The sequence below is a fragment of the Vipera ursinii genome (genome assembly GCF_947247035.1).
Source record: "Vipera ursinii genome assembly, chromosome: 1".
In the NCBI taxonomy this organism is placed as follows: Eukaryota; Metazoa; Chordata; class Lepidosauria; order Squamata; family Viperidae; genus Vipera; species Vipera ursinii.
The window spans coordinates 343598310-343614490 of NC_139512.1; the positions used below are offsets into that span (position 1 = coordinate 343598310).

Consider the following 16181-nt stretch of genomic DNA (forward strand, 5'->3'; position numbering starts at 1 on the left):
GGCAATGAATTAAACAGAATCAACACAAAGGCCCAGCCTTTTTTTCTCTTTTCCTGAGGAGGATAGCAAAGGATTGCAACTTTGCCCTAAATGTCTGAGCTAGCTGTGGAAAACTAGTTACAAACACTCAGCAAAGTCAAACGAGAATACTGTTGGCAAGCAAAGGGTTAAGCCTTCAGTCCCACCCACCAACATCATCCTGGGTAATCAGGAAGAAGAGTAAGATGGAACAACAGGAAAGCCTCAGTGCCATAGAGAAGTTGGAACAGGCTAATCTTCCTACTAAACCAGGGGTAGGCAACCTTGGCTCTTTTATGACTCATGGACTTCAACTCCCAGAATTCCTGAGTCAGCATAGCTGACTCAGGAATTCTGGGAGTTGAAGTCCATGAGTCAAAAAAGAGCCGAGGTTGCCTACCCCTGTACTAAACGGTCAATGTTTACAGGCAGGGACTTCATTTATCCCTACAGGTAGTCTTTGCTTAAAAATGGCAACATTATGACATTAGTTCCAGCACTTTCAATTACCATTAAGCGAATCTCTCAACACTGTTAGGCATGATGTCACACGATCACCATTTTCCTGCCAGCTTTCCCTGGTAGCACAAATGGGATCATGTTACTGTGGGACGCTGCAACCATCATAATTGCAAGCTGGTTGTCAAATGCCAAAATCAATCACATGACTGCAGGGATGCTTTAATGGCTAGAAATTTTGAGGACTGGTTGTAAGTATCACTTGCTCAGCATCGGTATAACTGAACAGTCACTGAATGAGGACTAATCAAAGAACTACACTGAATGAGGACTAATCAAAGAACTACCTGTATAAGGAAGACTGTTCTACTGTGATTCTCACTTTCTTTTAAGCACACTAAAATGGTACCATCCAACCCCATGTGATACCATCCAACTAATTCAATAATCCAGTTGCTTCTTGCAATGGGTTATTCCTATTGCTATTGACTTGTCATAGACCTTATATTCATGTATCTATGATGTGAAATTGGGAGTAAATCTACAGGTATCTCCTTTGACACCTGCCAGTCCTCCTACCCTATCTGACTTATTGCAACCTTTGAGAAAAAAACAACCAGTCCTTAAATTTCTTTAAAAAAGAGAGATGTAAAAAGAGATGTAAAAAAATATGTAAAGCACCAGCCTCCAGTATTATCTATTTCCAGAATACTGCTAGATCCTATAGAGATCCTATAACTTTTATTAGAAAGTAAGGATGATAGAAGGCTACGGTTCAGAACTTCATCTGAAGTTCTACTAGCTGCCAAGAATAGTAAGAAAAATACATGGCCCTATCAGGGAAGGGAGTGTAGAGGATAAGATACATAGCTAAAAATCTGATGCTTTGTAATGTCACCGAGGTAGCCATTTTGTTTGAGACAGCCAACAACATCTTTGCAAAATTCCAAATAAATTGGGGGTCCCTGCTATGTAAGGAAACTTACTTTTCCCAAGCCTGTCGTTCTTCATCGTTAAATGGAACCACCATCTTAACCTGTTCCTGGTGAGAAAGGAGGAGGTTGGCGTATTGCACAACACAGTGGATCCAGGGGTCCCCACTAGCTGTCAAACCGTGGAGGTGCTTCTTCCTCATTTCCTCTGCTTCAGCTGAGTCTCCCAGAGCAGGCATTATGTTCAAATGCTGAAGCAAACTGCAAAGAAAATATCAATTAAAAAATTGCTCTACCACACAAGACTCAATGCTGAATTTCATGCTGATGCTAATACGTGCTTCAAAGTGTTCAAATACTGCCATGTGATTTTTCTCCTGATCTAAACATTCTTCGTTCAGGAATAATAAAAGAGCCATTTTCTCCAACAGAGAATTCTATAATCTTACTCACCCTCCATTTTTATATTTACATTGGTCATTGTGTGCATTGCTGGATGAGCGGGGAATAGTTCGGTTCTTTTAAAACATTATTTTTGTATTTCATATACCCTAAGACCAGCACACATCATCTTTCAGGGACCTCATTTTTTGCCACAGTATTCTTGACAACTTACTTCATACTTCAACTCGCTATGAGAAGGAATGAATGTACTTCTCCTGGTTTTATAATTGTTGTGTCTTTACTATCATCTGTGGTCATTGTTTACACATTTTATGAGCTGTGGTGGTGCAGTGGTTAGAATGCAGTATTGCGGGCTGAGCCTGCTGACTGCCAGCAGTTCAATCCTCACTGGCTCTAGGTTGACTCAACCTTCCATCCTTCCAAGGTCAGTAAAATGAGAATTGTTGGGGACAATATGCTGACACTGTAAACTACTTAGAAAGGGCTGTAAAGCACCATGAAGCAGTATGTAAGTCTTATTGCTATTGCTATTATACTCTGTTTCCACATAGCAGACTACTCAATAGCTAAGAACAATATCCAAAACTACAAATTGAAAAAAGATTCTAAAACCTCACGCTGTGTCATTAAAAAAATTAAATCCAAAACAACTTTGTACATTTCTGTAACATACATGTCCTGCTTTTCCTCCCTGAGTTTAAAGCATTGTGTGTGGTTCCTCCCCACAACCGGATTGTGAGACAGATCAGTCAGGGAGTGATTGCCCCAAAGCCCATCCACTGATCTTCATGGCTCAGCGGGGTTTTAAAACCTTTTCCCAGCCCTAACACAACTCTTTTACATTTTAAAATACCTAGTAATATCAGTCTTCCCAGTGACCCAAGCAAGACAGAAGCCACATTTGATACCTGAAAAATGAGTCTGCAGCTACTGTTCGAGACTGTTTATTCAGAGGTACCGTAGGAGAACATTTTGTTTCTTTTATCTTCGGGAATTGTTTCTTGGTCTCAAAAAAAGCATGAAAGAAGCAGAATCTGGAAGAGTGAGGGTCTTCATTAAAAGAAATTAGTCTTAATTAAGTTAAAAGAGAAACATCCTAATATGTGATCTGCCATGCAATGTTTAATCATGGTTGGTTGTGAATAAATAAACCAGCTGGATTTACTCAGCCCTCAGCCATATTTCATGGTTTGTAAACCATATATATGTTAAACCCAAATCAAACAGACGTCCTTAGAACTTAATCCAATCCAAAAAAACTTGTCAGAATCTCTAAAGACTTGGTAGGGATACAAAAATACTGAGCTTCGTTTGGAAAACCCATTTCATATCCTCATTTGTTGTAAGCTAGAAACCAGAACAAAAATACACATCCTGCAAATGAGGCAGTTTGTAACAGAGGCTGTCAAAATAATGGCCAAAGCTGCACAGCACTGATGATGTTCCCAAAATGCGTCCAGCATTCCTTAAAATTAAATGATGTAAGATAAAAACGATCAAACACTCACAAGATCATTAAACCTTGCCAGTTTGCAGCATTTATACAAGAGCTCTTTCAAGATCCTGGGGATGAAATGATTTAAACCTTATACGATTTACAAATTTGCAAATGTTGACCATTTTTTTTAGAAAACGCACATTACTGCCCACTTTAGCTGCCTAAAACTAAAAAAGGCTGCCAAATAGAGAAATTAGATTCTGTTTATAGCATCTTATTTAGGAGAGTGAAAACACAGCCAGCTTGAAAAAATCAGTTTTTAGTTTCTTTTTTCCATAATTTTCACATTTTTTCTGTGTCTTTTCTTTGAATCTTAGCCAATAAAATAATAGATATATTTAAAGCCAACTGATGGCAATATCCTGACAAGGAGAAGTGACACTTTCACCAAAGAGTTTCAATTCAACTAGAAAGCATATGGATTGCAAAACATACAAAGATTCTGGACAAGGATTCACAGGCTATGAACAGCTAGCTGGTTAAGATCAATTTGCTTTTCTTCAGGCCAGAGAGAACTTCAATGGATGCTTTGGAAAAGATGCTAGCCAACTAACCAGGTTCTGTTTCTTGCCAACACAACTTTAGACCAGTGCTTCTTGACCTTGGCAGCTTGCAGATGTGTGGACTTCAACTCCCAGAATTCCCCAACCAGCAATGCCAAAGTCAAGATATACTGCTTTAGACAAAGCACCAACTGCTCCCACAGCAAGCGTGTGGAAGCAGTCACTGCCCACTATTTGAGAGAGAAGTAAAAGCAATCAAGATGGCAGCCAGCTCTGAGCAATAAAAAGCCAGCCCCTTCATAGAGTTAATGCACATGAGCAGTGGGGTACCACAAGGTTCCGTCTTAGGCCCAGTACTCTTCAATATCTTCCTAAATGACTTAGATAAGGGAACAGAAGCAGAAATCATTAAATCTGCAGATGACACTAAGCTGGCAGGAATAGCCAGCACCCCAAGAAGACAAGCTCAGGATCTAAAAAGATCTTGAGAGACTTGAACAATGGGTCCCATTCAACAACATGAAATTTAATGTGGAGAAATGCAAGGTCTTACACTTAGGCAGAAAAAAACAAAGGTACAAGTAGAGATTAGGCCACGGGTCGGCAACCCGCGGCTCCGGAGCCACATGCGGCTCTTTGAGACGTCTCCTGCGGCTCCCAGCCGCCCGGTGCGCGTGCACCTCTTCGAACGGGCAGTGGTGCACGGGCACCTCTCCAAATGGAGTGGCACTGCCCGTTTGGAGAGGTGCGTGCGCCACAGGCCGCGGCAGCTTCCTCAAAGAGTGGCGCCCCTGCCCATTCCAAGAGGTGCGCGTGCACCTCTCCGAACGACCGGAGGTGCGCGCACACCTCCCCAAACCTTTGGAGAGGTGCGCGCGTACCTCCGCGCGAACGGGCAGGGGCACTGCTCTTTGAGGAAGCTGCCGCGGCCTGTCTGCGAAGCTGTCGCTTTCGGCAGCTTCGCAGACGGGCCGCGGCAGCTTCCTCAAAGAGCGGCACCCCTGCCCATTCCGAGAGGTGCGCGCGCACCTCTCCAAACGACCGGAGGTGTGCACGCACCTCCCCAAATCTTAGGAGAGGTGCGCGCGTACCTCCGCGCGAACGGGCAGGGGCGCCGCTCTTTGAGGAAGCTGCTGCGGCCCGTCTGCAAAGCTGCCGAAAGCGGCAGCTTTGCAGACAGGCCGTCGCTGTCGGGCAACCGGGAACCGGCTCCATTTCACTATTTTAAAAAATGGCAACCGCGTGCGTCCGCGCATGTGCAAAAAACCGTTTTGCGCATGCGCACAATGTTTTTGCGCATGCGCGTGCATGGACACACGCACACGGCTCCCACTTTTTTTAATTTGTGATGGAACCGGTTCCCAGTGGCTCTTTTCCTTTTTTAGGTTGCCGACCCCAGGATTAGGCGAAACCTGGCTCAAAAACAGTAACTGTAAGAGGGACCTTAGAGTCCTAGAGGATGAACACTTAAACATGAGCCAGCACTGTGCATCAGCCGCCAAATAAACTAATACAATTGATTGCATAATCAGAGGCATAAAATCAAAATCACACGAAGGATTAGTATCACTTTATAAATCCTTAGTAAGATCCACACCTGGAATAATGCATCCACCACTTTACAAAAAATATGTTGAGATTTTGGAAAAAGTGCAAAGAAGAGGAACTAAGATGATTAAAGGCCTGGAGACAAAAACATATGAAGAACAGTTGCAGGAATTGGGTATGGCCAGTCTAGAGGGGAAAAAAGACTAAGAGTGACATAATAGTAGTATTCCAGTATTTGCAAGGCTGCCACAAAGAAGAAGAGGTTAACTTATTTTCCAAAGCACCTGAAGGCAGGACAAGAAACAATGGATGGAAACTAATCAAGGAGAGAAGCAACCTAGAACTAAGGAAAAACTTTCTAACAGGGAGGTCAATTAAACAATGGAACAGCTTGCCTTCAGATGTTGTGGGTGCTCCATCACTGGAGGTTTTTAAGAAAAGATTGGACAGCCACCTATCTGAAAGGGCACTATCTCCTGCTTGAGCAGGGGGTTGGACTAGAAGACCTCCAAGGCCCCTTCCAGGTCTTTTCTGATTGACTGATTGATTCAGTCATATTGCTGCCTTTTTCCCCAAATAGTTTTATATTTTTACTAAGTAAAAAGCAAGATATTAAACCAAACAAAGAAGATGGGAAATAGAATACATAATATGTATAGCAGTTCTCCTCCTCTTTCTCCCACAACAATCCTGCAAGGCAAGTTGGGATGAGAAAAAGTGACTGACCCAAGCAGTCTGTCTTTTATGCCTGGCAGGACTAGAATTCATAGCCTCTCATTATTTTATTCATTATAATAATAATAATTAATGCTAATTAATATATATACTGTATAATAATATCATATTATGATTATTACTCATCCATTGATATTGTTTTGATTATTTTTAAACTGTTTCTCTTTTTCTTCAAAAACAGTGTTCTAAGTGTCTTAACTTGTCCTACTGTATGAGATGTTGTATCTACAGCAGGGGTCTTCAAACCTGGCCCTTTTATGACTTCAACTCCCAGAATTCCTTAAACAGCGTGCCTGGCTGAGGAATTCTGGGAGTTGAAGTCCACAAGGAATAAAAGGGCCAAATTTGAAGACCCCCTGATCTACAGGGTTACCATTGTTACTTTTTTGACCTCTACTCAACTCCTCTAAATGCACCTAGCCACTCATGTTGTTTCCTTTACCTGGAAATGTCCATGACAAGCTCATCCTCCTTGTTGACTTGCGGGTGTTCGGCAATTCCGATGAGGCGGCCGATGATCCATTTCCTTAGGCGTGTGATGCTGTGGTCAGTTACGCTGATCAATCAAAAGAGAGTAGCACAATGACATTAACAGCTCTTCAATATTATCATGTATTTCTTTAAAAATCTTAAATATATTGTCCATCCTCGAGCACCTGTCTAGGCAATTTTAACACTTTAAAATAATTTGATACCATGAAAAAGATGATAAAGCCTGCAGGACAGTAATGAAGCTAACATCTATTATCTCCTTTAATTATACAAAAGAGTAACTATTAATAATGGGCCAGTATAATGGGACTTGTTTTTAATGAACCATTTGGGGAAAGGGGCATCTGGTACTCTCAAATGTTCATCACAGTGATTTACAATATTTTCATCATCTTACCTAATTTGCATAATAGTGTCCTTACACAACTGATGCAAATATGACAACTGTAAAATTAAAATTAAATTACCGGTAATGTACATTTAACTGCTCAGTTAGGTTATTTCAGATGCAACTGAATTGTCCATTAGTTTGGAGGATACCTGGAGAGAAATATAGCTCACTATATCCAGAGTCTACTAACTGGAAGTCTGTAAATTGAGATTTTATTACTTTATATCAAATGCTAAGAGGGATACAATTCAGGCAACTGTATTGAAACTGGGGCACAGCATGCTAGATAAAGCTACAGCATTCAGCCAAGCTTTCCAAATGCTGCCTATTCTGCAATGAGTACTCTCCAACCATTCCAAAGGGAAAAAGAGACTCACCCACTCATTTTCTTCTCGTTCTGCCTTTTGGTGACAAAATCCACACAGCAGTCCAGGTCTGGATTGAGAAACATGTTCTTCAGCCAGTCAATGTACTTTAGCAGAGCAGTGGGAAGAAGATGCCTCACCACTTTCCAGAATGAGGGCACAACTGGATAACCTTTGTTGGTGAGGGTAGAGAAGGCAACCATCACTGCCAGCTGCTTCTCAGGGCTGGTGCATCCCTCTAAGAACAAGTCAACGTAGAAGTCCATCTCTGGGGCAAATTTAAACCTCGTAGGCAGCTGAAATACACAGATGGGTGAGGACTACCAAGAGGGCTATGGCTTAATGACTAAAGATTGTGGCATCTTCCAATATGCACATTCATTCATTCATTCATTCATTCATTTATAAGGCTACCCAACTCAAGCAGGGTTACACATTGGGCAACGTATAACAAAAATAAACAATGACAAAAATAACTCCATATCATTGAAACACAGAGACACACACAGACACGAGTGTGTTTGTAATGGTGAATAAACAGGATAAATGAACAACTAAAAGGGGACTTCACTCAAGTGGACCTGAATGCTGTGGGAAAAGATATCCTAACAGTTTTTCTAAAAGGAAGGAGAGAACCATTGTCAAAACAAGTAGAAATATGCCCTAAATATCATCTGGTCCCCAAATATTTTAGACTATAATTCTTATAATCTCTGATCACGCTAGCTGACAATTATGGGAATTACAAACATACATTCCAACAAAGCTGGCTAGTAAAGCAACTCTGACTAAAGTGACCTAAGGCAGTTCCCTTAGGCAAGATGCATAGCTCTTGCCAAGGTGCTATGTTTGACCCTCAGGCACACCAAAAAAAGGACACATCTAATGGAAACTAAAAGAGCAGCTGTTCACAGACAATAGCCAGTCAGACCAATGGCCTGGCTGAGTATAAAGGAAACTTCTTATCATAAAAACTGAAGCCCATTGAACAAAAGGCCAATTTTTATAAAATGAAAAAACAGTTCCCACATCAAACTCATCGCTATTTAGGTTTTCTAAATAGCAATGGGAACAGGTTGATTTCAGTTTTAAGTTGTTAGTTCCTTCCTGAAAATATTCATGAAAACCAGCCAATTATAGAAGAGAATCTACAGTCCCAAGCTAGGAATTTTTACAGCCAGGGAATGGAAGTAGTTGCCAGTCAGGAGCAGATTTTTATCTATTTGGTTTACAAAGACCACAGGAACCTGTTCAGTGACACAATGATGTCATTAGCAGGAGGAACATTTGACCCTTTTGAGCAGGATTTGTGGCAGGGAAAGGTGGAAACAAATCTGCCTCACTCGAAAACTGAATGTCAGTGTTGTGATTCAGGGTCAGCCTGTGGGTTCAGCAGTTGGGTCGGACGACTCCGAGGAGGAGGGGGGTGTTGAAGAGCTTGCTGAGGGGGTTGGAGAGCTTGCTGATGAGAGCCCTCAGCCAGGCCCCTCCCACCTGGTCACGACGGAGACCCAGCTGTGTGAGCCTGACAGCGTGGATGAAGATGACCCACAGCTGGCCCTGTTCAAGGACGCCCGACGCAGGAGGCAGTCAATCAGGAGTAAACAGAGGAAGGCAATGGGGCACCTCGGAAGGAGGCAGAGAGAAGCCACGCCCTGAACTGTATAAAAGGGGAATGCGTGGGAGGGCTGGTTTGCTGAAGGCAACCGCTTGAATAGTTCCTGTTTCATAGCTCCTGTTTCATGGTCCGTGTCTTGTTTTGCTCTGTTTTATGTTAATAAATTTGGCAGGCTTAATTCCAGCCTCTTGCCGTTTGTACAGGGGTTGTCCCTGCCTTTTCTGCAGGGCCAGTAGCAGGCTGGTACAGAACAGTCAATCTTTATTTTTCAATCTTTATTTTTCTAGGTCTTTCCATTGAAAGTCAGAAATTTTGCCACTGATCTCAAATTTCTGGGTACCAACTTGTGGTCAGTTGTCCATCACAATCTCTGTTCGTCTTGCTGAGATTCTGTGAATGGGAAATGCTGAGGACTGAACCTGGGATATTCTACCTACAATTTTAAATCTCACTGAGATCTTGCAGCAATGTATTTACCTTACTTGTGACAACGTGGAAGCCATACTGACGCATAGTTTCACCTTGAAGAACCATCTTTAGCTGGCTGAGAGAAAGAAGTGGGAAGACACTGCCCAGCAATCGGAAACACATGTAGCTGAAGGAAAACAGACATTTGGGTCAAAAGGAAATCAAAACTCCACAACAGAAATGTGGGACAAGTAAATAAGGTGTTCTGCACTGATTCTGGAGCAAACGCCAGACTGAACATGCTGTACAAAACCACTGAAGCTGCACAAGAAAATTTATGTACATTTTAAAAAGTATTCAGCAAATTCAAAAAGGTTTATTTCCAACTAAATATCTAAGGACTGTAATTTCAAAACTATAGTTAGATTTTGTTCCTGTCCTCTGGAACATTTCCTTGATGTCTACATGGCCCCCAATATCATTATACACTCATAAATCCATAAAGATCTCATTTTTATTTTTTAAGCAGGCCCTATAGCAAGTTCATTAATCATCCCATTCTCTGTTACATACTTGATATGGTTTGTAATTGTTTGTGTTGTTCTCTTGACATGAATCATAATAACATTATTTTTTGTTACTTGTTTCTCTTCTTTATTCATATTTTATAAAACCCTTGAGTTACTATTGCAATTGAATCAATATCCATTTCTTGGATAACATAAATGTTATTGTTAAAATAGGGATAAAGTTAAAGGTTCCCCCGCACATGCGTGCTAGTCATTTCCAACTCTAGTGGCCGGTGCTCATCTCCGTTTCAAAGCCGAAGAGCCAGCGCTTGTCCAAGGACGTCTCCATGGTCATGTGACCGGCATGACTAGACACCAAAGGCGCACGGAACGCTGTTACCTTCCCACCGTAGTGGTCCCTATTTTTCTACTTGCATTTTTACGTGCTTTCAACCTGCTAGGTTGGCAGAAGCTGGGACAACTCTGTTACGCGGCACTCGGGATTCGACCCACCAAACTGCCGACCTTCTGATCGACAAGCTCAGCGTCCTAACCCACTGAGCCACCGCATCCCTAAAATAGGGATATGAGCATGTAAATGAAGGCATGGAACTGTTAACATATTAATTTTAGTATGTCTGATGCTGTAACATACAGTATCTACAGGCAGTCCTCAATCTATGACTGGTCATTTAGCAACTGTTCAAAGTTATGACGTATCTGAAAGAGGGAACTAATGACTTCAGGTGCTTGCCAACATGATTGCACTTATAGTTGTTTGTAGCATCCCGCAGTCATGTGAACAAGTTTTTTAATGTCTTGCCAAAAACCGGCACTTTCATTCTTGACAAAACTGAGCTATACATAATGAACAATAAGTTTGCTTAATGACTAAAGCAATTTTTAAAACCGGTCTTCAATTTTAAAATGCGTCTGACCACCCACACTACAACCATTACAACTTACAACTGCAATAAGCAGGCTCCATTAAGTCTTAACTCAAGGACTACCTGTCATAACTAGTTACAGAATTTAAAAGAGTAACTCTAATTTCGTACTTAATCTATGACTGTTTTTGACACTTATGACCACTGCAGCATCCTCATGATCACATGTTCAAAATTCAGGCACTTGGCTCATATTTATGGTGGTTGCAGTATCTTGGGGCCATGTGACCACCTTTTGCGACCTTTTGACAAGCCAAGTCAATACAGAAGCCAGATTCACTTAACAATTGTGTTACTAATTTAACAACTGCAGAGATTCATTTAACAACTGCGGCAAGAAGCATCATAAAACGGGACAAAATAGAAGTTTAGCAAGAGAAATTTTAGGTTCAATTGTGGACGTCACTTGAGGACTTACCTGTATTATGCCCATTCATTATGTTACTCAGAGACTCAGCATTCTCCAGGAGAAATAACCAACGGGCAGAGATAATTTCAGGCTGAAAGATAATTTCAAGTTCTTTCAACATACCTGCAGGGTCCAACATTTTCTTTAAGTAGCCCATTTTCTACAGCTTCTTTCCAGAACAGTTCAAAAGTTCCTTCTTTCAACGCCACTTTTATCAGGTCCAGTCCTACAGCTGGAAGAATTTTGTCCTTCCTCTCTGATTTGGCTGCCATTTTCAAAACTTCCACAATCCTAATGAAGAAAACAACAGAATCTTCATTATTCTTTTTTGTTGTCATTGTTCCGAAGGAATCTATCCGCAGGAGATGAGCAGGCCGAGCCGAGGGAGGGGTCAAATGCGTAATCAGTCATGAGTCCCTTCATGCCCACAAAAGATCTAAGTCCAGCCCATCTTGAATTCCTTCTGCCGTTATCTACCGCAAATTTCCTTTGGCTGTTAGTAGTTCAGATTCTTGTAGAGTGCTTAAGCTTGCGATAAATCTCTATACTCATTTGAACTGTCTGGATCTCCTAATCTCCTTGGTGCTTGACATTAATCTGAACTACTAACAGCCAAGGGAAATTAGCGGGAATTAAGAATAGAAGGAATTCAAGGTGGGTTGGACTTACATCTCTTGTGGGCATGAAAGGACTACTGATTGATGACGCATTTGACCCCACCCTCAAGCTCAGCCTGGTCATCTCCTACACTATCTTCATTATTGCTGGGAAGAAGAACTAGCAAAACAACAAAGAAGAATTTAGAAAACAGGCATCTGCTAAACAAAACCCCTGATTCAGCTAAGTGGTTTACACACAGAGCCAAGTCAAAATGTGCAAATCCAGTCAAATGTACATTACTTAGGCAAACCAGCTAAAGAAGCCATAATTTGCTACAATGTGCAAGCCCAATCAGAGATTAGCAGAAATTTTTCCCAACACTGGAATATTTCTTACCCCTACTTGGGATAATTTAAACATAAAATATATGCTCTATTTCTCTCTTATTGCCCTTTTCCTGGAAACAGAAGTACAGTACAGGTAGTCTTTGCCTTACAAACACAATTGGGACTGGAATTTTGGTTGCTAAGAGAGAGGGCCATAAAGCAAATCATGTAACAACCCAATTTATGAGTTTTTAAAAACCATATTTATTAAGTGAATCATACAGTCAAGTGAATCACATGATTGTTAAGCCAACCTGACTTTCCCCAATGATTTTGCTTCTCAGAGGTCAGGCTGGGAAGATCGTAAAGGGTAATCATATGAGCCCAGGATTCTGCAACTGGTCATATAGGTGAGCCAGCTGCCAAGTGCTCAAACTGCCAGATATGACCACGATGCAACAACTATAACGTCAAGGACGAGTCGTAAGTCACTTTTCACATGCCCTTGTAAACTCTAAATCGTTGTTAAATGAATGGTTGTTAGTCGAGGACTAACTGTACTGCAGTCCATTTCTAGTTAAAAAGTTATTTTCAATAGGAAGATGGGTATCTGCTATACTTGGAGTGAGAGAGAAAGGGTTTTCCTGGATGCTTCATTAGTTTTACTGACCTGGGGATGTTTTGTGCCGTCACAACAGCTGTTGTGCCCAAGAGGGCCTTCAGCTTCTCTGGTCCGAGAACTTTGGGGAATTTTTGGATGCCCACCAACAGGAGGTACAATTGACCAGGAGTGCTGAAAGCTGCAGTAAGTTCATCCTCCAAGATATTGTAAAGCACCTTTTCAAATACAGTCTCTGGGATCTGGAAACAACAATGCCCCAGGGGAGAAACATTGCAGTATGAACAATACATATCAGCAGTTGTTTTTTTTATCTATGTAGAGTTATATTTTGGCTTTACATCAATGAAGTTATGCAGTAGAAATCAGCTACTTCACTAGTCAGCAGTCACTGATGGGACAGGAATAGGTTTTCAGCCCTAATAAAAAGAAGCCTTCCAATATCTCAGGGGCTACCACAAAGAAGAGGGGGTCAACCAATTCTCCAAAGAATCTGAAGGCAGGACAAGAAGCAACGGACGGAAACTAATCAAGGAGAGAACCAACCTAGAACTAAAGAGAAATTTCCTGACAGTCAGAACAATTAATTGGTGGAACAACTTGTCTCCAGAGGTTTGGGTGCTCCAACACTGGATATTTTTAAGAAGAGATTGGACAACCATTTATGTGAAATGGTATAGGGTTTTCTGCTTTTCTGCTTGAGCCGAAGTTGGACTAGAAGATCTCCAAGGTCCCTTCCAAATCTGTTAATTCTGTTACTCTTGTCTATTAGCATCCTAGTAGTATAAGCTGGGAACTACAGTACGTGAAACAAAATGTTTAACTAAAATGGGAGTTGGTCTGATCCAGGAGGTTTTTAAAGTTAACAATGGCAAGACTAAAGGATCTCTTGCCAAAGATCGTTAAAGGCAGGCAGACATGTAAGAGGGAAAACAGCCTTTTAAATATCCCAAGCTTAAACTGCATACAGTTTTGTGATCTGGAAGAACAGATTAAACTGTAACAAGGGAATCATGTATTCTTACATAACGATCAAGAGTCTGAACCTTTTTCTTCTTCGGTCTATTGGTACCTCTCTATCATTGGTGGCTAAGGTCACAGCAGTTACAAAATTATTTGCCTGCTGTAAATAGAAGCAGCAATGATGTGTGCATATCATTGGTCATTCTCCACCTTCTTACCTTAAAAATAGATCATTTACAAAAGCTAATACTTTTAACAAGTTCCCCTTTTTTGCTCAGTCTTCCTTACCTCGGAAACAATGTCAACTAATGTCTTTCTTGGGAGGTCCTTAAGATGGGCATAGTGTTCAGAAAGGGTCTGTAGAAGCTGGACGCACTCAAGGAGAGCCTTGGAATCCTAAGGAGATCAAAAATCAGGCTTTATAGTGTATCCTGTTGAACCTAGCCAACCCCAACTTGTTTAGCAAATCATGATAACATCAGACATGTCACTAGAAGGCAAAATCACAAAACTGCACCTCACTTACTTTGGCCATGTTATGCGAGGGGAATTCAATGGAGAAAGCAATTGTGTTTGGAATAGTTAGTGGTAAAAGAAAACCAGGCATCAAAGAACACGGTGGCTGGACACTACGCCAGCCAGAGCATAGAAAAACTCAAAGAAGCAGTGCAAGAAGGGAAGATGTGGAGAGACCTGGAATAATTCTATAACATTACCTTTGACAGGCGCCTGGATTGGAAGAGAGCTAGCACTCCAAAAAAGTTTCCAAACAGAGCATTCCTGAAAAGTTTCTGAAATGACAGAAAGCCAGCACACCAGGAATATTGGTTACAAACATAGTCAGAAGTGTGATGAATTGGAGGGGGAGGGTCTGACATTTTAACACAGGTTAAGCCACAAATGCTTGGCAGCATCTGACCTTAAGATAACATCTATTCTAAAATGCTCAAATGCTTTAGCTGGAGTTTCTCCAAGATTCTCAACCTACTTCTGATCTTCAATATAAACTGTGGCTGCAAAATGTGGAGTTAAAAATTAGTATTACAGGGATGCAGGCAGCACACAAAATCACGCCCTCTCTGGTCCACAGAAAAACCTCTCTCCACGGAACCGGTCCCTGGTTCCCAAAAGGTTGGCGGGTGCTGCCTTAAGAACCCAGTTTGTTTCTTATTTTACACTTTCTGAAACACATAACACTTATGCAGATATGTACAATTGCAACAAAAATTAACAGCAACAGCCATACCTTAAACAAAGCAACATTTTTTCTGGACTTCTCAGATGATATAGTATCTCTAAAAATGCTGCATTTGGATTATAGATGTTTCTGAGAGGTGTTACTTCTACTACTTTTTGTGGGTTGAATAAAGCAATACTTTAAAAGGATAGGTTTCACTTTAAAACATCTGAAAATAGTACCATAGAATTTGCAACAAAGGGAGACAAATTTTGGCAAGCCACACTGAACAGGGATATAACTATAGGAACAGAAGACTATAAACAGTGCTCAGCTGGATTGGACCTTTGGCCCATGTTCTCCAGCAGCCTATTCTCGCAGTGGCCAACCAACTGCACATGGAAGCCAGCTAGTCTCTCAGCAGATAGCCATCAGAGGCAGCATAATTTTCCTCGAAACTAAGAGCCACTGATCTCCATAACCTCCATGAATTGGTACAACCCTTCAACTAGTGATTATTCTGTGGCCAATAAGCAAACTTCGGTCTTGTTAGATTAGATAATTGATTCCCCAAATTCTGAGAGGGGGAATTCCTTAAAAAAAACTTTTTAAAAAAGCTTCTACAAATTTGGGCCTTCCCTCAGACTCTCTGTCATGGCAGAGATAGGTTAAGTAGAATGGCCGCAGTCTCTGCATCTGTTTGTAGATGACTCACCCAACCTAAAATCTGAAGTGCCATGCCGACCCTTTTTTATTTTTATATTTATTTATTTATTATTATTATTATTATTATTATTATTATTATTATTATTATTATTATTATTATTATTATTATTATTATTATTATTGCCTTCACTAAGCCTCCTTGAGTTTTGGCGAGTGGACATTTTTAAAAACTGAAATTATAAACAAATCAACATTCTTACCTTCTTCACTCTACCAAGATCATATTTTTCCTTAATCTGTTGCAGAACTGCCAAGAGAGTCAGCTCTTCAAACACTTGCAATACCTTGGAAAGAAAAAAAAATATAATGAGAGAAAGCTACAGAACATTCAAAGTAAGTTACAGGGCCAGTCTTGAAAGGGCAAAATGTTTTTTGATTCCTACTCTTGACCTGTGCCAAACCTGTGATTACATTTACTGTTCCCATCTTTTTTGGTAAAAAGAGTTCTTTTCTTCTAAAAGTTCTGTCTGAGCTCACATATCAGTAGATTACAGCAAGCAACTGGCTTGGTAACTTGTTGGCTAGTTGAGTGA

General features: G+C 41.0%; 1 protein-coding gene across 1 annotated transcript in view; it reads right to left on the reverse strand.

The window, feature by feature from the left end:
• The window catches only part of MYBBP1A (MYB binding protein 1a), an 83400-nt gene that overhangs the window by 56736 nt on the left and 10483 nt on the right, over positions 1 to 16181 (reverse strand). Inside the window, exons 3-12 of the mRNA XM_083361839.1 lie at positions 15849 to 15932; positions 14462 to 14536; positions 14034 to 14141; positions 12834 to 13024; positions 11361 to 11528; positions 9442 to 9559; positions 7359 to 7642; positions 6541 to 6654; positions 2723 to 2848; positions 1464 to 1670 (exon numbers count right to left, since the gene is read on the reverse strand). Of these exons, the coding sequence (XP_083217965.1) occupies positions 1464 to 1670; positions 2723 to 2848; positions 6541 to 6654; positions 7359 to 7642; positions 9442 to 9559; positions 11361 to 11528; positions 12834 to 13024; positions 14034 to 14141; positions 14462 to 14536; positions 15849 to 15932 (1475 nt within the window). The remainder of the gene's footprint in view (positions 1 to 1463; positions 1671 to 2722; positions 2849 to 6540; positions 6655 to 7358; positions 7643 to 9441; positions 9560 to 11360; positions 11529 to 12833; positions 13025 to 14033; positions 14142 to 14461; positions 14537 to 15848; positions 15933 to 16181) is intronic.